Source organism: Arachis stenosperma, chromosome 3 (assembly GCF_014773155.1).
Source record: "Arachis stenosperma cultivar V10309 chromosome 3, arast.V10309.gnm1.PFL2, whole genome shotgun sequence".
Taxonomy (NCBI): domain Eukaryota; kingdom Viridiplantae; phylum Streptophyta; class Magnoliopsida; order Fabales; family Fabaceae; genus Arachis; species Arachis stenosperma.
The window spans coordinates 141,355,905-141,380,209 of NC_080379.1; the positions used below are offsets into that span (position 1 = coordinate 141,355,905).

Consider the following 24,305-nt stretch of genomic DNA (forward strand, 5'->3'; position numbering starts at 1 on the left):
AAAAAGTTACTGAGATATGAGTATACTTGAGTATTTATTTTCTGAGGCAAAGTTTAAATCTTTGTTCCTTGGAACGGTCTCTTATTTATAAAAATCTTCAATCAATCATGTGTTAAAATGTAACATGGACGTCCATTAATTTACAAGTAACCAACCGTTTCCGCTCTTTCTGCTTAACATGGGTAACGGCCAGAAGTAACTTTCGAAACTTGGATTCTTCAAGCACATCGAACAGCTTATTGATTAACCGTGACAGTCTGACTCTTGCTCTATATTCCGTCATAATTCTCCTCCATGTGGGATTCTCATGCTAACTAAAGCTCGAATCCAACCTCTCTTTTGAAACTAATTGTTTTCGATTAACAACTACAAAACGAAATCAGTGTAAAAAAGCATATGGGAAAATTCAAAGATGAAATAAGAATTTAATTTTCTCATAAATCTTCAATTACAGTAAGCCAGTCACAAAACTACGGGTGGGTTAGATAAAGTTTAGTAGAGAAGTGTTGAAGTGTCGGAAATTTTTAAAAATATAAACACTTCACTTTGTGTTGATAAATAAAAAATATAATGTATTTGTGCTTTTAGCTTTTGAAAACTTCTTATAAAGATACTTTTCAAAACTAACTGTTTTTTTTTTATTAAAAAAATATAACCTTATATATTAACAAGTGTTTAGATTTATTCTTTTGTTATTAACTTATTATATTTATATTTACGTCTATTAAAGTCATTTTAAATTTTACAAAACAAATTTTACCAAAACACAATTGTTGTAGTTTATACTTATTTAAAGGCTCTTTTATTCGATTTAGCAAATATAACTGCTACAAAAGCCATTACTTTTGAAAATAGAAGGTTTACCAAACCACCCTAAGTGAAATCTTTTGAGAATATAATAATTTAACATGACAAAAATAAATGAATAATTATACATTGTATAATCAAACCTTAACACCAAGCATACGCTAAGCTTTCAAAGATAACAAGTTATAAATAAGATAAAGTACACCAACCTCCCTTGAATTTTAGGTGAAATTACACATAGCACCCCATGAATTATATGTTGACAATGACAACCCCAGATCCAGTGAGAGGTCAGCGTCCATTTTAGAAAAATATAGTTACCAGATGTCAGATATAACTTAAATCTTAGAAGAGTTCTGTAAAGACTTTTAGAAATAAAGACGTATGTGTAATGTCCCTTAACATCAGAGGCTCAGAGGAGGTTAATGTAATTTTACCAATCACACCAAATCAACAAAGCTTAACATTTATACAAGTTACAAAGTTAGCAAGGCTAGAGCTGCCTATTGCAGGCTAGAGCAATTCTTGATTGGATATAACTAGAAACTTCTCCAGAATCCGCATACTTCAGTTCTGAGTTGAGATTCTTCAATTTGAGCATAAGATGAATCTTAGTTCTGGAATGAGTAAGTCAACTGGATTGATTTAGAATCAAAGAAAGCAGTTATAAATCCTTAACTTTTTTCAGTTATAAATTCAAATATTTTGTTTGTCACAGTTATGGTTATATCAGATTCAGTATATGAACAAATTAAGTTTTGATTAACTCTTCAGTAAAGTAATCTTGGACAAATCTTGGACATGAACTACTAAATAATGATAGTAATAAAAGATGTTTTCAGACGAGAATAAATTCTTAATACCCTACAGGATCACCATGCAGTTATTGTATCAAAATACAGTTTGAAAGACATCATCAAATTCGTAAAGTAACTTACAACACCAAATGAAACTCTTACCCAGATTCTGAAAAATAAGGGCAGCACAACTGCACAAGCAGCTCAAAATGATCATCACTCGTCATCATCTGAAATGTCAATTACTATTGGTTCCTCAGTTTTTTCATTGTTATGACCAAAAACCTCAAGTGGTTCTTTCTTCATGTGCACCTCAGAATAAACTTGAACAGGGTGTTCTTCAGAAGATGGATGCTTTCTCTTCTGACCAGCCTGCTCCTGATAGTTGCTCATCATTGGTACCTCCCCAATGCTCATGTTAGCCATTTCTTTTCTTTGTACTGCATAAAATAACCATCTCTATTCAAAATGAAATACATCCAACCATTTGAGTAATATTCCATTCAGTTCTAGTAATTGTAAGCTTGTGTCATCAAACCCCAACTTAAGCAAATTCACTTTGAAGTATTCAATATTTTACTTTGTATTCAATTTGCCCCAATTAAATAATTAATCCCAGTGGGATTAATTTTCTAAAAAAAGTAGCGATAAAATAACTCATTTTTGTATATTCACTTGAAACTCATCATGGTATCATCATACATAAAATGTGGCTCCCACTACTCACTTCAGATTCATTACCTCAACACATCGGATCATAGGATGGACTGTGATCCCCATTTTAACTGGCCACACACTGTATCATCCTATGATGATGAGGTGATGAATCCCAAGTACATAAAAAATGCACCGCACAAATGTGTCTCTTCTCTATAGTTGGGGACTATTATGCTAGAAGCTTACACTTTCATGCATTAAAGTTCAGAGTTTGATAATTTATAATAACTTACCTGAAGTGAGGTCACGTAAAGAGTGGTCAACAGAAGCCTGATCATCCAAGAAGAAGAAGGCAGTGGTAGAGCTTCGCAAACAAAAACCCAAATCAACTAATATTAATTCTAAGATCAGATAACTGAAACACATAGCACAACCATGCTAATGTAAACTTGAACTCAAGAAAGAATTAAAATTGTGCAGTACCTTGACCTACATCCCCAAAAGGTTCCAGTTTGCGTTGGTAAACTTTTAACCTGTCCTGTGAGAGTTGGAGACAAAAGCAACAACATTAACAATTAACTAACATACTTTGGCCTTGCGAGTGATTTTGATTTCTGTAGTTTTCGATTGGTTAAAATAGTCACATAAAGGGAATAATTCGACTCACATTTGCTATCTACAAGGAAACGTTAAGCGAGAAATGGAACTTACAAGTTCAGATTTGAGGGGATGATAATCTGGAATAGTCCCCTTGCATCTCAACTTCACTACACAGAAACAAAATAATAAAACAATATACAACAAAAAGCCCTAAGCATGTGTGTGAATTGGGAATTTGGAAGAAGAAATGAAGAAAGAGATGAAAGTACATGAGAAAAGGGTGGAAGTGATGTTGGCAAGGGTTAAGAGGGAGTGAGCGCGTGAAGAGGAGGCATTTTGGAGAGGATGAAAGGGTTTGAGAGAGACAGAATATTCGGCAGCTCTGCTTCCAGATTCTCCAGGCTGGCTACCGTGCGCCTCAGTGCTTCGCTCATCTCTTTCGGTACCGCCCTCACCCACACTTTCGCTTCCCTTCGCCATTTTCTGTCTGTCTCAGTCTCGGGGGAAGTAGAAATTTTGTGACTCACAAGTCAAAAGGAGACGCGCAGTAAACTGAACCGGTCCCGCTCTAATCACTAGTTTACTCATTTACTGATCCAATAAATTCAGTCGTGATCTAACCAAAAAAATTATTTTATAATAAAATAATAAATAAATTATAAATATACAGTATACACTCTAAAATATAATTATAAATAAAACACTCTAAAAAATCATTGTCCAAAGTTTTCAAATTTAATGACAAATAACTAAATGCTGTTTGAAAGTTTCTCTGGATGCTTTTCCTTCTTCATTTACAATCGAAAGCAATAATAGTCTCGTCGAGTTGAAAGTTGTTTCTCTGCTTTTAACTAGATCAAATTGTAACCAAAATTTAGAACAAACAACAAGAAATAAAATTAACAGCCAAATTATTATCCACAAATGTATTATTATCAGCAAATGTTTCTTGATTCATACTATTATCCATACTTAAAATCAATAAATCATCAAGATAGTTACAATCTAAGTAAAAATGAAATCACAAAATGGTAAAGCAAACACAACAATTTAGCAACACATCACTAAACAATAATCACAATCATTCAAAATCAATAATCAGTAAATTAAAATCACAAATTTAAACTTTGTAATATGAAATTAACAATATTCAACCTTTGCACACAATTATTTTTAAGTTGATATAATAGTGATTAATTAAATAATAACTTAAGTGGATCCATATCTTATTTTTCTAATTCAGCTACAATCACTAAAATTTTTATAAGTTAATCCCATGTTTAGATGATAAGTATAATTTAATTGATTATAAAAGAGAAAAGGGTGTCATAGCTATTTTTATTTTAGTAGAAACGTGGAGAATAACAACTTCACTAATTTAGTTTCCAGTGAATTCCTTGATAGATCAAAGAAATTAAATGTTCATTGTCATTGAGACATGCATACTTAGTTAATAGTCATTAGAACTAGAAATTATGTATTGTCGTAATTCTAGATCATATCTTATTTTCCCATCAATCAATAAAACAACAGACTTAGTTTCAACAGCAAACATCATACTCAAAATTCAGAAACATCATACTCATAAATTAAAAAACGACAGAAGCATAATAAATCCATTTCAACAATATAATTTTAACAACACAAAAACAATTATTTACTTAATTTCAGATTAAGAAATCACTAATTATCAGACATTCAAGTTTTAACATAGACTCAACAAAGCATAAAAGGAAATCACTAAACAGGGCCACTAATCTTCGATTGAGAGCAAGACGACGATGACGAGACGACGAAGACATGACGACGAAGACATGATGGCGACACCACGGCGAGCAGCTCGAACTCGAAGCTTCCAACAACAAAGCTAGAAGACGACGCAATGACGACGTGCCGAGCTAGGGGTTAGGGACAGGAAAAAGGAGGAGGCCATGGAGGCGCCTACAACGACGGACGGCGGCGGCGAATCCGTTGAAGAGGCTAAACTTTTGGTTTGAATTTTGAATTTTTGAATAAGCTAGGGCTGGTTAATTCACGAAGGAGTTGGAAGGGGGTTGAGTGATGCAGCAGGGTTTGGGGTTTTTTTTTTTAATAATCATTAAGAATTGGTCAATTTTCGATCCAGTCCAATCGAACGATTTTTGGTCGATTCAACAATTTTCTAGCAATTTTAAAATTGGCGGTTTTAGAGAAAGGACCGGATCATTTTTTTACTGATTTTCAATTCAATCAGTTCAATTGATTGGTCCCGTCCGATTTTCAGAACCAACGTAGGAGGCAACAAGCTTTTTCACTATTGCTTCGCTCCTCTAACAAACAAGAGTAAACTACATTTTTCTCCCCAAAATAAATAATTAAATAACACTTAAGAAAAAAAAAAACATTTTGTTTTTATTCACCATAGGATTGAAATTTATCCATTATATTTAACTAGTTTAGCTTTCATACACTCCAAAACACAATGTTAAAATTACTAATTTAAAAAGTTTGAAAAAGATGTCAAATTTAATTTTTAATATATTTATTGTGCATTTAATTAAATAAAATGTTTAAAAATTTTTGCGAATAATAATATTAATATATGACCGAAAATACATGTTAGGTAAATGTAAAACTAAGATAAGAAATTAGGCCACAAGAACAATTGATAATTCACTAAATAAAACTATAGCATTTGTACAGAAATGCAAAAAAAATAAAATGTATTTAATTAAACAAAAAAATCTAAACAAAACTTAATAACAACTGAATTGTTTTTTTAAATAAATACAAAACCTTAAATAACTAAAAATATTAAAATGATATGGCTGTTGTGAGAAAATTTTTTAAATTTATTTGTTCATTAAATTTAAACTTCAAACCACAATGGATTCTTTTAAATTTTAAAAAGTAAAAATTGAAATTTGTACTTTTTTTCTTTTTATTTTTATTAGTGCTAGAAAATAAACAACAACAAAATAAAATAAAAACTAAAATATGAAGTTGCTTAACAAGAATATTTGATAATCTCACTAAGTAAAATTATAAAAGTTTAAAAAAAGACACAAAAGATGTATTCCATTAGGGAGTCACTCACATAAAGATACTAAAAATATTTTTTTTAAAGATATTTTTTAGTAATTAAAATTTAATACATGTAATTGATTAAATTGTATTATTTTTGTCAAAATTAGATTGGATAAATTGGTTTGACTAAAAAATTGGTAAACTAAATTTTGAACTAATCTAAATTAATATTTTTTAATAAAAAATTACTACAATACCCCTATTAATAACTAAATATATATATAGGTGTTTGCTTTGTTACTATGATAAATTCATACGTACCGATACGTTAAAAATATGGACAAATAAAAATATGATATGTGAAATTTATTTTCCACGTAAATAATTAATTTTTTAAAAATATATATCATATCAATACTTTTACTAAACTACTCTTATATTTTAATAAAAATAAAAAATATTTTTATTTAATTTTTAAAAAAAATTTAAATATCTTTTTTTTTATATATTGGACAAAAACTACCTTAATCTTTTTAATTTAGTCAAAATTCAATTAGCTTTAGTTTTATAATTTTAAATCTGAAACAATTTAAAAATAAAAAATTTAAAATAAAAACATATATAAAAAATTAAAAAAATGTTTGATCTAAAATTAGGGTTCAATGTTCTTTTTCTATAGACAATAAAAAAAACTTAGTTCCTCCACGTCATTTTCTTGAATAGCTCAAGTGTTGTTGAATTTCGCCAAATGAATAACGGTGGATCTGTCACTGGTTTCAATTCTGAGCAGAGATCGAAGGGCATGATGGTGTCGAGGGGACTGTTAGGTTGGTCCCCGCCACACATACAACCTATCTTGTCAATGGCATTATATCTTCTTTTTTCCCAGATACTCAATAAGACGATTATACCACATTCGTCAGATTGTTTTAGATCATATAAAGATTTTTGCAATTTGACTGAGTATAATTCCTGCGAATATTCATGGGATGGTTTAGATATCTTTAGACCTTCAAGGACTTTCATATAGATATCACGATTTAATGATCCGTATAAATAGAATGTTACCACATCTATTAGATGCATATGTAGTTTATGGTATGCAGATAAACTGACCAAATAATACAAAGTTATTACATCTACTATAGGAGAATGTGTTTCTTCAAAATCTATACCGGACCTTTGTGAAAAACCTTACGCGACAAGTCGAGATTTGTAATGTACAACTTCAATTTTCTTGTTTTGTTTTCTCTTAAATATCCATTTGTATCTAACAAGTTTTACATTTTCTAATGTACGGACTACAGGTCCAAATATTTTACGTTTTGCAAGTGAGTTGATGAGCGGATAATTTATACGCTTTTTGGAATTATTTTTAGGTAGTTTTTAGTATGTTTTAGTTACTTTTTAATATATTTTTATTAGTTGTTATGAAAAAATCACATTTCTGAACTTTACTATGAGTTTGTGTATTTTTCTGTAATTTTACGTATTTTCTGGCTGAAATTGAAAGTCTGATTCAGAGGCTGAGAAAGGACTGCAGATGTTGTTGGATTCTGACCCTCCTGCACTCCAAGTAGATTTTTTGGAGCTACAGATACCCAATTGGCGTGCTCTCAATTGCGTTGGAAAGTATACATCTTGGGCTTTCCAGCAATGTACAATAGTTCATACTTTACTCGAGATTTGACGGCCCAAACTGGCATCCAAACGCCCACCAGAGATCCTTTTCTGGTGTAAAATGCTGGAACTGGAACCAGAACTGGAGTTAAATGCCCAAACTGGCATCTAAGCTGGCATTTAACTCCAAGAATGGCCTATGCACGTGAAAGCTTCAAAGCTCAGCCCAAACACACACCAAGTGGGCCCCGGAAGTGGATTTTTGCACTGTCTGCACTTAGTTAATTATTTCTATAAAATCTAGTAACTAGTTTAGTATAAATAGCACTTTTTAATATTGTATCAAGGGGAGCTTATGCCATATTTTCACATTTGGGGAGGCTGGCCATTTGGCCATACCTAGACCTTTTTCTCTTATGTATTTTCTACGGTGGAGTTTCTATACCTCATAGATTAAGGTGAGGAGCTCTGCTGTTCTTCATGAATTGATGCAAGTACTATTGTTTCTCTTTCAATTCACACTTACTTCTTCTCCAAGATATACTCTCGTACTTAATTCAGTTAAGTCAGAATGAAAGGGTGACCCGTGACAATCACCCACTATCTTCGTTACTCGCTTAGCCAAGATCCGCGTGCCTGACAACCACAAGCGGTCTACATGATGTTCAACATAGTCATTGGACGACAGTCGGAGTATAATCTCTTGGGTCTCTGATCCATGGATTTAACTCGCCTCTCCTGACAATAGATCATTCAAATCCGTGAGGTTAGAACCTTCGTGGTATAAGCTAGAACCAATTGGCAGCATTCCTGAGATCCGGAAAGTCTAAACCTTGTATGTGGTATTCCGAGTAGGATCTAGGAAGGGATGACTATGATGAGCTTCAAACTCGCAAATGTTGGGCGCAATGACAGTGTGCAAAAGGATAAAGAGATCCTATTCCGACACAAGTGAGAACCGACAGATGATTAGCCGTGCGAAAACCGTACCTAGACCATTTTCACTGAGAGGACAGATGGTAGCCATTGACAACGATGATCCACCAACATACAGTTTGCCATGAAAGGGAGCACGCATGATTGAATGAAAACAATAGGAAACCCGAGGTTCAGAAGCAACCAAGCATCTCCAAACGCTTATCTGAAATTCCCACCAATGAATTACATAAGTTTCTTTATTTTAAATTATGTTTTATTTATCTTTTAATTAACAAAACTTCATAACCATTTGAATCCGCCTGAGTAAGATTTACAGGATGACTATAGCTTGCTTCAAGCCGACAATCTCTGTGGGATCGACCCTTACTCGCATAAGGTTTTATTACTTGTACGACCCAGTGCACTTGCTGGTTAGTTGTGCGGAGTTGTGAAAAGTGTGATCATAATTTCGTGCACCAAGTTTTTGGCGCCATTGCCGGGGATTGTTCGAGTTTGGACAACTGACGGTTCATCTTGTTGTTTAGATTGGGTAATCTTCTTTCTTGTTTGAGTCTAGTATCAAATTTTAAGTTTAGTGTCAACTGCATTTTTTTATTTTAAGTTTCTTAAAATTTTCGAAAATTCACGCATTGTGTTCTTCTTTGATCTTCAAGTTGTTCTTGATGATTTTTCTTGTTTGATCTCTAAATTTTCTTGTTTTGTGTCTTTTCTTATTTTTCATATGTATTTTCGAATCCATAGTGTCTAAACATTCAAAATTTCTAAGTTTGGTGTCTTGCATGTCTTTCTATTCTTAAAAAATTTTTCAAAAATATGTTCTTGATGTTCATCATGATCTTCAAAGTGTTCTTGGTGTTCATCTTGATATTCAAAGTGTTCTTGCATGCATTATTTGTTTTGATCTTAAATTTTTATGTTCTGTTTCATTTTGTTGTTTTTCTCTCTCCTCATTAAAAAAAAACATAAAGCAGAGGAATCACAGAGAAAAAGAGCTCACTGGCATTAAAATGCCAGTAAAGAGGCACTTTGGGCGTTAAACGCTAGAATGACTATCATTCTGGGCGTTTAACGCCAGTAAAGGTATCATTCTAGGCGCTAAATGCTAGAATGGGCAGCATTCTGGGCGTTCAGAAAAACGCTCAGTAAAGAAGGATTCCTAGCATTTAACGCTAGTCAGGGTATCTGGCTGGGCATTAAACGCCCAAAGAAGCAGTCAAGTGGGCGTTAAACGCCAGAATGGATAGCATTCTGGGCGTTTAACGCTAGGATGATACAAGGGAGGTAATTTTGGTTTCCAATTCGATTTTTTTCAAATTTTCATGTTTTAATTCATAATTTTGAATGGCTATCTTTTTCCTTTTTTTCTTAATGTTTTCGAAAATTTTAAAATTAATTTTTCAAAAATCATTTTTCTTAATTTTATTTCATAATTTTCAAAATCCTTGCAAACAATTAATGTTATGATTCAAAAATTTCAAGTTTGTTACTTTCTTGTTAAGAAAGGTTCAATCTTTAAATTCTAGAGTCATATCTTTTAGTTTCTTGTTAGTCAAGTCATCAACTTTAATTTTAAAAATCAAATCTTTTTAATTTCTCTTTTAACTCTTTTTCAAAATAAGTTTCAATCATATCTTTTTAAAATTTTAATTTCAAAATCTTTTTCTAACTTCTTATCTTTTCAAAATTATTTTCAAATCTTTTTCAACTAACTACTTGACTTGTTTGTTTTAATTTTAAAAAGTTTACTATTTCTTATCTTTTTCAAAATCACCTAACTACTTTTCCACGCCTAATTTTCGAAAATCACTAACCACTTTTTCAAAAATCTTTTTAATTAACTAATTGTTTTAGTTTTTAGATTCCTTGTATTTCTTCTTCAAATTTTTGAAACTAACTTAATTAATTAAATAAAAATAAAAATATGTTCCTTTTCCCTCTTTTTAAAATTCGAATACTCTCTCTCATCTCTTTCTATTTATTTTATTTAAGTACTAACACTTCTCATCTAATAATTCGAACCCTCTCTTTCCCTCTGTGTTCGAATTCTTCTTCTTCTTTCTCTACCTCTCACTCTTCTATTCTTCTTTTCCTTTGACACCTCAAGAAATCTCTATACTGTGATATAGAGGATTCTACTACTCCCTTTGTTCTCTTTTTTTCATATGAGCAGAAACAGGGATAAAGACATTATTATTGAAGCTGATCCTGAACCTGAAAGGACTCTGAAGAGGAAGCTAAGAGAAGCTAAAGCACAACACTCCGGAGAGGACCTTACAGAAAAATTTGAAAAATAAGCAGACATGGCAGCCGAATCCAACAATAATGCCAGAGATGCAAGGAAGATGCTTGGTGACTATACTGCACCAACTTCCAACTTTTATGGAAGAAGCATCTCAATTCCTGCCATTGGAGCAAACAACTTTGAGCTTAAGCCTCAATTAGTTTCTCTAATGCAGCAGAATTGCAAGTTTTATGGACTTCCATCGGAAGATCCTCATCGGTACTTAGCTGAATTCTTGTAGATCTGTGATACTGTTAAGACCAATGGGGTTAATCCCGAGGCCTACAGACTTATGCTTTTCCCTTTTGCTGTAAGAGATAGAGCTAGGATATGGTTAGACTCACAACTTAGAGAAAGCCTGAACTCTTGGGACAAGTTGGTCAATACTTTCTTGACCAAATTCTTTCCACCTCAGAAGATGAGCAAGCTTAGAGTGGAAGTCCAAACCTTCAAACAGAATGAAGGTAAATCTCTCTATGAAGCTTGAGAAAGATACAAGCAATTAACCAAATGGTGTCCTTCTGACATGCTTCCAGAATGGAGCATCATATGTATATTCTATGATGGTCTGTCTGAATTGTCCAAGATGTCATTGGACCATTCTGCTGGTGGATCTCTTCATCTGAAAACACCTGCAGAAGCCTAGGAACTCATTGAGATGGTTGTAAATAACCAGTTCATGTACACTTCTAAAAGAAATCCTGTGAATAATGGGATGACTCAGAAGAAAGGAGTTCTTGAAATTGATACTCTGAATGCCATATTGGCTCAGAACAAAATATTGACTCAGCAAGTCAATATGATTTCTCAGAATCTGACTGGATTGCAAGCTACATCCTGCAATACTAAAGAAGCCTCATCTGAACGAGAAGCTTTTGACCCTGAGAATCCTACAATGGAAGAGATGAATTACATGGGAGAACCCGATGGAAACACTTATAATTCTTCATGGAGAAATCATCCAAATTTCTCATGGAAGGATCAACAGAAGCCTCAACAAGGCTTCAATAATAATAATGGTGGGAGAAATAGGTTTGGCAATAGCAAGCCTTTTCCATCATCTTCTCAGCAACAGATAGAGAATTCTGACCAGAGTTGCTCTGGCTTAGCAAACATAGTCTATAATCTATCTAAGGTTCATCAGTTTCTACAGACTTATGCTTTTTTCCTTTTGCTATAAGAGATAGAGCTAGGATATGGTTGGACTCACAACCTAGAGAAAGCCTGAACTCTTGGAATAAGTTAGTCAATATTTTCTTGACCAAATTCTTTCCACCTCAGAAAATAAGCAAGCTTAGAGTGAAAGTCCAAACCTTCAAACAAAAGTAAGGTGAATCTCTCTATGAAGCTTAGGAAAGATACAAGCAATTAACCAAAAGGTGTCCTTCTGACATCCTTCCAGAATGGAGCATCATATGTATATTCTATGATGGTCTGTCTAAATTGTCCAAGATGTCATTGGAGCATTCTGCTGGTGGATCTCTTCATCTGAAAACACCTGCAAAAGCCTAGGAACTCATTGAGATGGTTGTAAATAACCAGTTCATGTACACTTTTGAAAGAAATCCTGTGAATAATGGGATGACTCAGAAGAAAGGAGTTCTTGAAATTGATACTCTGAATGCCATATTGGCTCAGAACAAAATATTAACTCAGCAAGTCAATATGATTTCTCAGAATCTGACTGGATTGCAAGCTGCATCTGGTGGTACTAAAGAAGCCTCCTCTGAAGGAGAAGCTTATGACCCTGAGAATCCTACAATGGAAGAGGTGAATTACATGAGAAAACCCTATGGAAACACCTATAATCCTTCATGGAGAAATCATCCAAATTTCTCATGGAAGGATCAACAGAAGCCTCAACAAGGCTTCAATAATAATAATGGTGGGAGAAATAGGTTTGGCAATAGCAAGCCTTTTCCATCATCTTCTCAGCAACAGACAGAGAATTTTGAGCAGAGCCGCTTCGACTTAGCAAACATAGTCTCTGATCTATCTAAGGTCACTCTCAGTTTCATGACTGAGACAAGGTCCTCCATCAGAAATTTGGAGGCACAAGTGGGTCAGCTGAGTAAAAGAGTTACTGAAACTCCTCCTAGTACTCTCCCAAGCAATACAGAAGAGAATCCAAAGAGAGAGTGCAAGGCCATCAGTATAACCAAAATGGCCGAACCTACAAAGGAGGAAGAGGCAGTGATTTCCAGTAAAGAAAACCTCAATGGACGTCCACTAACCACTAAGAAGTTCCCTAATGAGGAACCAAAGGAATCCGAGGCTCATACAGAGACCATAGAGATTCCAATGAATTTACTATTACCATTCATGAACTTTGATGAGCATTCTTCCTCTGAAGAGGATGAAGACATTGCTGAAGAGCAAGTTGCTCAATACCTAAGAGCAATCATAAAGCTAAATGCCAAGTTATTTGGTAATGAGACTTGGGAGGATGAATCTCCATTGCTCACCAATGAACTGAATGCCTTGGCTCAACAAACATTACCTCAGAAGAAATTGGATCCTGGAAGGTCCTTAATACCTTGTACCATAGGCACCATGACCTTTGAGAAGGCTTTGTGTGACCTGGGGTCCGGTATAAACCTCATGCCACTCTCTGTAATGGAGAAACTAGGGATCTTTGAGGTACAAGCTACAAAAATCTCACTAGAGATGGTAGACAAATCAATGAGATAGGCTTATGGACTGGTAGAGGATGTCTTAGTGAAGGTTGAAGGCCTTTACATCCCTGCTGACTTCATAATCCTAAACATTGGGAAGGATGAAGATGAATCCATCATCCTTGGAAGACCCTTCCTAGCCACAGCAAGGGCTGTGATTGATGTGGACAGAGGAGAGTTAGTTCTTTAATTGAATGAGGATTACCTTGTGTTTAGGGCTCAAGGATCTTCTTCTGTAAACATGGAGAAGAAGCTTGAAAAGCTTCATCCAATTCTCCCCATACAGAGTCAAGCAGAGCCCCCACATTCAAACTCTAAATTTGGTGTTGGGAGGCCATAATCATGCTCTGAGCATCTGTGAAGCTCTGTAAGAGCTTTTTGTTAAGCTATTGACATTAAAGAAGCGCTTGTTGGGAGGCAACCCAATTTTATTTATCTATATTAATTACTTTTCCATTATTAGTTTATGTTTTTTTTTTAGGTTGATGATCATGTGAAGTCACCAAAATAGCTGCAGAATTAAAGCAGGAATATAAAACAGCATAAAAAATAGCACACCCTGGAGGACATGCTTACTGGCGTTTAAACACCAGTAAGGATAGCAAAATGGGCGTTTAACGCCCAGGCTGGTAGCATTCTAGGCATTAAATGCCAAAAATGGTACACAGACTAGCGTTTAACACCAGAAAAGGGTGTCTGGCTAGCGTTAAACGCCAGTAATGGTAGTAGAATGGGCATTTAACGCCCAGTCTGGCAGCATTCTAGGAGTTAAACGCCAGAATTGGCAGTAGGACTCGCATTTAACGCCAAAAAGGAGCATAAGCCTGGTGTTTAACACCAGAAATGGCACACAGAGGGCGTTTAAACACCAGAAAGGTATAGGGATGAGAAATCCTTGACACCTCAGGATCTGTAAACCCCACAGGATCCCCCCCTACCCCAACTCATTTTCTATCTTTTTCACACCATTTCATAACGTTCTTCCCCAAAATAACCTTAACCAATCACCTCCATTTCTCCTCCAAAACCATCATACAACACACCTACCCCAACCCATTCAAATTCAAACCATCTCCCTCCAAAAGCCAACCCCTATTACAAGAATTCCCTCTCCACTCCACTCCTATATAAGCCCCTCTACACTCCTTCATTTTCACACATCATAACCACCTAAAACCCCCCTTGGCTGAACCATTCACACACCTCCATCTCCTCCATCTCCTCTTTCTCTAATCTTTTCTTTCTTCTTTTACTCGAGGACGAGCAAACCTTTTAAGTTTGGTGTGGAAAAAAGCTCTGCTTTTTGTTTTTCCATAACTATTATTGGCACCTAAGGTCAGAGAAACCTCTAGGAAGATGAAAGGGAAGGCAGTTGCTTCCAACTCCGAGTCATGGGCGATGGAGAGATTCATCTCAAACTTCCAACACTAGAAAGAGGTTGGAGCAAACAAGAGAGCACACTCATAGACCTCAACAAGAGCATGAGGAAGTCCCTCAGCAAAAAAATCTATGTTTGTGTCTTTATTACATGATTATTAGTGTTTAGAGTCTATGTCTTAAAGCTATGAATGTTCCATGAATCTTTTACCTTTCTTAAATGAAAAATGTTTCTATTTGCAAAAGAACAAGAAGTACATGAATTTTGAATTTTATCTTGAAATTAGTTTAATTATTTTGATGTGGTGGCAATACTTTTTGATTTCTGAATGAATGCTTGAATAGTGCATATTTTTGATAGTGAGGTTTATGAATGTTAAAATTGTTGGCTCCTGAAAGAATGATGAAAAAAGAGAAATGTTATTGATAATCTGAAAAATCATAAAATTGATTCTTGAAGCAAGAAAAAGAAGTGAAAAACACAAAGCTTGCAAAAAAAAAGGGCGAAAAATAAAGAAAAAGAAAGAAAAAGAAAAAGCAAGCAGAAAAAGCCAATAGCTCTTTAAACCAAAAGGCAAGAGGAAAAAGCCAGTAACCCTTTAAACTAAAAGTCAAGGGTAAAAAGGATCCAAGGCTTTGAGCATTAATGGATAGGAGGGCCCAAAGGAATAAAATCCTGGCCTAAGCGGCAAATTCAAGTTGTCCCTAACCATGTGCTTGTGTCATGAAGGTCCAAGTAAAAAGCTTGAGACTGAGTGGTTAAAGTCATGATCCAAAGCAAAAAGAGTGTGCTTAAGAACTCTAGACACCTCTAACTGGGGACTCTAGCAAAGTTAAGTCACAATCCGAAAAGGTTCACCCAGTTATGTGTCTGTGGCATTTATGTATCCGGTGGTAATACTGGAAGACAAAATGCTTAGGGTCACAGCCAAGACTCATAAAGTAGCTGTGTTCAAGAATCAATATGCTAAACTAGGAGAATCAATAGCACTATCTTAATTCTGAGTTCCTATAGATGCCAATCATTCTGAACTTCAAAGGATAAAGTGAGATGCCAAAACTGTTCAGAAGCAAAAAGCTACTAGCCCCACTCATCTAATTAGAACTAAGCTTCACTGATATTTTAAAATTTATTGTATATTCTCTTCTTTTTATCCTATTTTATTTTTGGTTGCTTGGGGACAAGCAACAATTTAAGTTTGGTGTTGTGATGAGCGGATAATTTATACGCTTTTTGGCATTGTTTTTAGGTAGTTTTTAGTATGTTTTAGTTCCTTTTTAATATATTTTTATTAGTTTTTATGCAAAAATCACATTTCTGGACTTTACTATGAGTTTGTGTGTTTTTCTATAATTTCAGGTATTTTCTTACTGAAATTGAGGGACCTGAGCAAAAGTCTGATTCAAAAGTTGAGAAAGGATTGTAGAAGCTGTTGGATTCTGACCCTCCTGCACTTGAAGTAGATTTTATGGAGCTACAAATACCCAATTGGCGTGCTCTCAATTGTGTTGGAAAATAAACATCTTGGGCTTTCCAACAATGTATAATAGTTCATACTTTGCTTGAGATTTGACGGTCCAAACTGGCATCCAAACACCCACCATAGACCATTTTTTGGCATAAAACACCAAAACTGGCACCAGAACTGGAGTTAAACGCCCAAATTGGCATCCAAGCTGACGTTTAACTCCAAGAATGGCCTATGCATGTGAAAGCTTCAAAGCTCAGCCCAAACACACACCAAGTGGGCCCCGGAAGTGGATTTCTACACTGTATGCACTTAGTTACTTGTTTTCTGTAAACCCTAGTAACTAGTTTAGTATAAATAGAACTTTTTACTATTGTATCAAGGGGAGCTTATGCCATATTTTCACATTTGGGGAGGCTGGCCATTCGGCCATGCCTAGACCTTTTTCTCTTATGTATTTTCTACGGTGGAGTTTCTACACCTCATAAATTAAGGTGAGGAGCTCTGCTGTTCTTCATGAATTAATGCAAGTAATATTATTTCTCTTTCAATTCATGGTTGCTTCTTCTCCAAGATATACTCTCGTACTTAATTCAGTTAAGTTAGAATGAAAGGGTGACCCGTGACAATCACCCACTATCTTCGTTACTCGCTTAGCCAAGAAACACGTGCCTGACAACCACAAGCGGTCTATATGATGTTCAACGTAGTCATTGGATGATAGCTGGAGTATAATCTCTTGGGTTTCTGATCCACAGATTTGACTCGCTTCTCCTGACAATAGAGCATTCAAATCCGTGAGGTTAGAACCTTCGTGGTATAAGCTAGAACCAATTGGCAGCATTCCTGAGATCCAGAAAGTCTAAACCTTGTCTGTGGTATTCCGAGTAGGATATGGGAAGGGATGACCGTGACGAGCTTCAAACTCGTGAATGTTGGGTGCAATGACAGTGTGCAAAAGGATAGAGAGATTCTATTTCGACACAAGTGAGAACTGATAGATGATTTGCCGTGCAGAAACCGTACCTGGACCATTTTCACTGAGAGGACGAATGGTAGCCATTGACAACGGTGATCCACCAACATACAGCTTGCCATGGAAGGGAGCCCACATGATTGGATGAAAACAATAGGAATGACGAGGTTCAGAAGCAACCAAGTATCTCCAAACGCTTATCTGAAATTTTCACCAATGAATTATATAAGTATCTTGATTTTAAATTACGTTTTATTTATCTTTTAATTACGAAAACTTCATAACCATTTGAATCCGCCCGACTAAGATTTACAGGATGACCATAGCTTGCTTCAAGTCGACAATCTCTGTGGGATTGACCCTTACTCACGTAAGGTTTTATTACTTGGACGACCCTGCACTTGCTGGTTAGTTGTGCGGAGTTGTGAAAAGTGAGATCACAATTTCGTGCACCATGAGTCTAACTCAACCTTCATAACTTATTCCCATTTTGGCCAATCATTTCTTTGTTGACATTCTTCGACTATTCTTGGCTCAAGATCTTTACTTTCATGCATGATATTTAATGTCACATTATATGCAAATATTTCATTGACAATTGTCTTATTTTGGTTCCATTTTTCTCCTATAAAGACATAATTTATCGAGATCTCGTCATTTTCACAATTTTCAGGTACGTGAACGTCTTATGGCGTCAAAACTATATCAGAATTTTGGACAATTGTAGGTTTCTTTACTATGTATTTATCTTTTTCAATAGGAATAGTATTTATCTCTTTTCTTTTTTGAAGATTTTTGTTGTTGGAACCGATAGGCCTGCCACGCTTCTTATGTGAATTTGTTTTGGTGGCCTTTTGTCTGACTGGGACATTAATTTGAATATTAGCATTTTCAGCTGGTATATAGGATTTAGTAATCTTTTTCGTATTAAAAAAATGCATCAGACAATTCATTTGCTATTCTTTGCAAATGTATAATCTTTTGAACTTCTATTTCACATTGCTCTGATCTAGGATCTAAATGCATCAAGGATGATGCATTCTAATTAAGTTCCTTTTTAGAAAACTTATTCTCTTTCCCTAATGTTGAAAATTTTGATTCATCAAAATGACAATCTGCAAATCGGATTTTAAATATATCTCCAGTTTGTATCTCAAGATACCTCACTATAGAGGGAGAATCATATCCAACATATATCTCTAATTTTTTAGGGTCTCATTTTAGTTCGAGAAGGTGGTGCAATGGAAATATATATCGCACACCCGAATATTCCCCGAATATTCTTAAATGGAAAAAATTTATCTGCTGCTCAAAAGCTAATTACATAAGAGAAAACCGATAGTAACTTGTTGGTCTCAAACGAGTAAGTGCTGTGGCATGTAAAATAGCATGTCCCCAAGCTGAGGTTGAAAGATTTGTTCTCATAAGTTAGAGTCTAACAATTAATTGGAGGTGTTTAATAAGTGATTTTGCTAACCAGTTTATGTGTGAACATGAGATACTGGATGTTCAACGCTTATTCCATTAGCCATACAATAAGTATCAAAGGCTTGGGAAGTGAATTCACTAGCATTATCAAGACGAATTACTTTGATTAGATTTTCTGAAAATTGTACTTTTAATTGAATAATTTGAGTAAGTAATCTCGCAAACTCCAGGTTGCGAGAAGACAATAAGTACACATGTGACCATCTCGACGATGCGTCTATTAGTACCATAAAATATCTAAAAGATCCACATGTTAGATGAATAGGTCCACATATATCACCTTGAATCCTTTCTAGGAATTCAGGGGACTCAAATCCAATCTTTACTGGTGATAGCCTTAAATTAGCTTTTCTTGAGAACATACAGCACAATAAAAATTCACTAGATTTAAGAATCTTCTGGTTCTTTAGTAAATGTCTATAAGAGTTTTCAATAATTCTTCGCATTATGGTTGTTCTCGAATGACCCAATCGATCATGCCAAGTTATGAATTCATTTGGGCTAGTAAACTTCTGGTTTACAATGACATGTGATTCGATTGCACTCATTTTAGTACAATATAACCCAGATGAAAGTGAGGGTAACTTTTTTAATATAACTTTTTTATTTGAATCATGAGTTGTGATACATAAATAATTAAATACTTATGATTTCCCTCATTCATTATTTCAACATGATATCCATTCCGGCGAATATCTTTAAAACTCAATAAGTTCCTTAGTCACTTGGTAGACAATAGTGCATTATTTATTATGAATTTTATTCCTCCAAAAAACAAAGTCATATCTCTTTCGGAACCTTCTATCACATTGCTTGAGACATAATAGTATTAACATATTCTTCTTTTGGTACAAGATGTGTAAAATATATATTACTTTTGAGAATAGTATGCAAACTTGCACTATCCGCAAGACAAATATTTTCATTGTATGTTCTTACCATTTTCTTCCAAGACAAATAATAATAATAAAATGAGTAAAAGTATATGCGCAATAAAGTTATATTCCTAATCGGAATTATTTTTCTAAGAAGAATTGTACATAAAAATAGTCTCATATTCTAAAAGTTTTATTATTATTACTGTTATTATTATTTTAGAATTGGACACATTTAGTAATTTTGAAATTCATAAACATAAACATTAATATTTTACTAAATATTATTTATATACATCATACTTGAAATAGAAAATCAAACTTAATACGAAGTTTCTCACATTATTTATTTACATGAGTATTTAACAAACCCACATATTAAACTTTTTCATCATTGATCAAATGACCAATATTTCCTTCAAGATCCTCAAAGAAATCAGATACTTCATAATGAGTAGTGTAATTTTCAGTAACATCCTTTGAAAAAAAAATTGTCTCATTTCTTTTGTCATCATTTTTCAAATATGCTTGATAAAGATTGACTAGGTGCCTTGGACTACGACAGACCAATGACCCTTTCCACTACAACGGAAATAATTATCTTCTGTTGATTTATTTTGTTCATTGTTTCTTTTTTTTTATCCCACTTCTGATGAGATCCTTTCTTGTGAACATAATTTTTCTTCCTTCCATAAATTTTCTTGTTACCAAATATTGCCATTTACCTCTTTTGGGGTTATGATTGGGTTATGATTTACCGCATTTGCTTCAAAAAATGGGACGGCGCCAGCTGGACGCGCTTCATAATTTTTTTAAAAGCAATTTATTGTTACGCTCAGCAATATGAAGGCAAGAAATCAGCTCATAATATTTTTTAAATTCTTTTTCTCGATACTATTGCTGCAGGAGCACATTCAAGGCATGGAAGGTCAATAAAGTTTTCTCTAATATATCATTATCAGTTATTTTTTTCCCACATAATTTTATTCATGAGGTAATTCAAAACATTGTTAAATTGTATTCATTTATGGATTTAAAATCCTGTAGATGTAAGTGCGTCCACTCATATCAGACTTGAGAAAGTATCACTGTCTTTTGATGATTATACCTTTTTTCAAGGGTTTTTCCACAAATCTACTTGGGTAGTAGAAGACGGAAGTTGGTGTTTGCAGTTTCTCCAATGGCATTCTCTGCAACTACCACGCCCTCTCCCCAATTTATTCGCCTTTTCTCTGTTCCTCAAAGTCATACTCAATCTCAAACTTCACTTTCTTTCCGATTTCCACAGTCGAATCTGAATCGAACAAGGTTGCTTTCAATTTGACCAGTTTCAGCCCCAGTTTCTGGTATGCTTTAATTTTCGCGGTGTGCTATTCGCTTCTTATGATGTTCTTGTTTCTTAGTGCTTGCTTATTTGTGTACCTGGCGTTAACTATTACTATGTTAATTAATAACAAAAATAGATCGAGATTAGCAATATCATAATTATTGTTGGATTATGCGGTACTATCTTTTTACCTACTACAAAATTCATGTTAGAGTTTATTGATTTCAGTTTCGTCGTGCATTATTTTGGCTTTTTGAAGGTTTCAAGTGAGTTGAGAAGGGATTGAATCAATGAAAAACTTTTAATGCTTAATATTGTGCAGTACACTAAAACTGGAGATTATTTTTGTTTTTGTCTCCTTCTGCAGCCAGAACAAAACAAAAATGGAAGTTGCAGAATTTTAAGAAAGAAGAAGATTAACACTACGATATATCCTAGTTTGGTCACAAAGTGCAATGTGATTTATGTCTAGTCTCTACTACAACAATGATAGAATTTTCACTGTAATCAATAAGAATTTTCACTATAAACACCAATTCTAAACTATTTCAAAATTAGTAAATCACCTAGTTGCTAACCTAACCTAGTTAAGAGGAACCAAGTGCATTCTAAGTTCTAACCCAACATATTTTCAAAAATCAAAACATGCAAATAAAGATTAAATGGCTTTTGTATGCACTAGTCTCTTTGCCTTTTGTATTTCTCAAAATAAGCTTGAATCTAGGCAAAAGAAAAATAAAAACACACTCAAATAACAAGGAAACTAGGTTGTGTATATATTCTGACTTAAGCTCGAACCGCCGTCTTCTTTTTTGGATGAAATTTTTTTATAGAGCTTGAAATCTCTTCTTCAATATTAGAATAATTTCCTTTTTCATCAACTAGTCGTTGCACACATCAATGCACTTAGCCGTTGGCTTTGAATGAGAATCTTTTCCTTGTTTAGTTTGATTATAATATGCAGTAATTATCTAATCACTGATGAATTTGATTCTTGGACCGTATCACTTGCTTGTTTTGATGGTGCAACATTTTTCCAAAATAGGATTGATATCATCTTAATGATATTCTCACTAATATTGCTGTTTTGCACAATTCTTGCTTGCTTGATTGGTTATCTTTAATTGATTCCTACATTGCTCATCATAATAGTTAGTTATAATAGAAAATAATCAAATATGTTTGTCATCACAAGGTAATTAATCAATACTTAACTTAACAGCTTTGATCACAGAATTGGCATCAGAGTCAGTGAATCAGAGTTGAATCCAAATAATAAAACCATAGAAATAATATGCATATAATAGATTTAGGGGATGGATTATGGACTATATGAATTATCCGATGCGTTACTTTGTGTTCCTCCAACTCACTCCTTGAATAAGCCTGAGTTTTTCTGCTATTGTCATGTACATGCAGTGGCATGTGTGTTATACATTTTCTCGATGTCTACATGTTGTCCTAATCCAATCTTTTACTTTCATTCTCAAACCCCTTTTGAAAAATTTTCAGCTGCACCTGCATCTGGGGCTGTGGCACCTCCAATATCACTTACGGATAATGCATTGAAGCACTTGAATAAGATGAGGTCTGAGCGAAGTGAGGATTTATTTTTAAGAAAAGGTGTCAAACAGGGTGGGTGCTCTGGTATGTCGTACACTATGGATTTTGAGGACAAGACTAATACAAGGCTAGATGACTCCATCGTTGAGTACAATAGTTTTATAATTGGTATGATTTCATCTTCTAGTTTTTATTAATGTTGTGTTTATAATCTCCTAATTGAGCTGTTTGACCAGCATAATATGATCTATGTGGGTTTAGGGTTTAGGCAATTGGTATGAATTCTTAATGAGTTAAGAATTTGTGAAAATCCTAATATATAATGCTGTCTATGGAGCAGTTTATGGCCATTTTTTTGTGCAACATGTATCGGCTAGTTGTAATTATTTCTAATATTATTATTTTGAAGGATTGCAACTAATTATCTGCTAGCTGTGTTGCTCCGGTAGGCATAAATTTTAATCTTAGATTGGATTAAAATCTTGGTGTTTAACATGAACTTCTGTTTAAGCTTCGTTTGCTAGAACTTTGTCAGCTCATTTCAAACAGCAATTAGCACTGTATTTCTTTATTTATTTACTCTTTGAATGAATGTACTTTTCATTGCTTAGAAATTAGAATATTATTACTTTCTTACTTAATGAAGATTGAAATAAACTGCATCCATACGGTTGTATATAAGTCACCACTTGACATTTTTGGCTTCTCCATCTGTATTTGCAGTTTGCGATCCTAAGAGCCTACTCTTCATATTTGGCATGCAGTTGGATTATAGTGATGCCTTGATTGGGGGAGGTTTCTCTTTCAAGAATCTTAATGTGACATAAACTTGTGGTTGTGGCAAATCCTTCACTGCGGAAATGTAAAATCATGTTTATAGACAACAGTTACAATGTTTGATGTTTTTTCAAAGGATACTTTAGACTATATATACTTCTTTAATGTTGAACCACTTGAACTAGCCAATGTAATTTGTTTAGGCTATTCATAATCGCAGACACACATAATACAAAATTACAAATAGGTGAAATTTTGCCCCATGTATTAGGCTCGTGTTGCCTCTACAGGAATGTGACGTCTCAACCTACCATTTCCCATATACTTTTAGACATCGGCATACAATACATATTGAAATACAAAATATAAATTAAAAATGAGTTAAATAATACATATATTTATACATAAATATACTTATGTAGTAATTGTTTTTTTTGTATATATATATTTTTGCTCTTTTTATTATGTTTCTCAACACAAGTGAAAGCACTTGATAGGCCGATACACTTAACAGATTATGTTGTTCGGTAGTTGGTAATTCCGATCATCCATTTATTGTAAAAAAAAAAGAAAAGAGATTTTGTGAAAAGAAAAAAAATATATAAAAATTCCTTTGAGTGGTAATTGACCATTCCAATCAAGTGATGCAAGGCAATACACATAAATTCGGCAAAATATTTTTGATAACAATCATGTTAGATGCAAATTAAAATTAGTTACTGATGCACCACTATTTCGTGGTACATCTTGTGCTTAATTGAGTGGATTTTATCCATTAATCTCACACTTATTCATAGAAATAGCATATTTTACATTTTTCTTCCTGATTTTGTGCTATGATTGGAAACATGCTTCTTTGACGTTAATTTTGCTAATTTTAATCCTCTCTTATTACCATTCGACGCCTTGATATGTGTGTTAAGTGTTTTCAGAGATTACAGGACAGGAATGGCTTAGAGGATGGAAATGAAGCATGCAAAAGTGGAAGGAATACAAGAAGCTGAAGGAATAGCAAAACTGTCAAGCCTGACCTCTTCGTACTCAATCGATCATAACTTGATTTATGGAAGT

The 24,305-nt window shown here is 34.0% G+C and overlaps 1 protein-coding gene and 1 pseudogene across 4 annotated transcripts; one reads left to right on the forward strand and one right to left on the reverse strand.

The window, feature by feature from the left end:
- Positions 1 to 879: 879 nt before the first annotated feature.
- On the reverse strand, positions 880 to 3,413 carry LOC130969749 (uncharacterized). 4 transcript variants are annotated; one of them, XR_009081911.1, is made up of 6 exons: positions 3,131 to 3,413; positions 2,973 to 3,028; positions 2,745 to 2,794; positions 2,555 to 2,625; positions 1,767 to 2,044; positions 880 to 1,442 (listed from the first exon to the last, which is right to left on the reverse strand). XR_009081911.1 is itself a non-coding variant. In XM_057895618.1 (5 exons), the coding sequence occupies exons 1-5, from the start codon at positions 3,339 to 3,341 to the stop codon at positions 1,821 to 1,823; spliced, it is 612 nt and encodes a 203-aa protein (XP_057751601.1). In that variant the 5' UTR covers positions 3,342 to 3,413; the 3' UTR covers positions 1,456 to 1,820. The 4 variants fall into 4 exon arrangements, 2 of the variants coding, with proteins under 2 accessions (XP_057751601.1, XP_057751602.1); XR_009081910.1 differs by having other exon boundaries at positions 881 to 1,424; XM_057895618.1 differs by lacking the exon at positions 880 to 1,442 and having other exon boundaries at positions 1,456 to 2,044.
- Positions 3,414 to 20,747: 17,334 nt separating this feature from the next.
- On the forward strand, positions 20,748 to 23,323 carry LOC130967379 (iron-sulfur assembly protein IscA, chloroplastic-like; annotated as a pseudogene).
- The last annotated feature ends 982 nt before the right edge of the window (positions 23,324 to 24,305 follow it).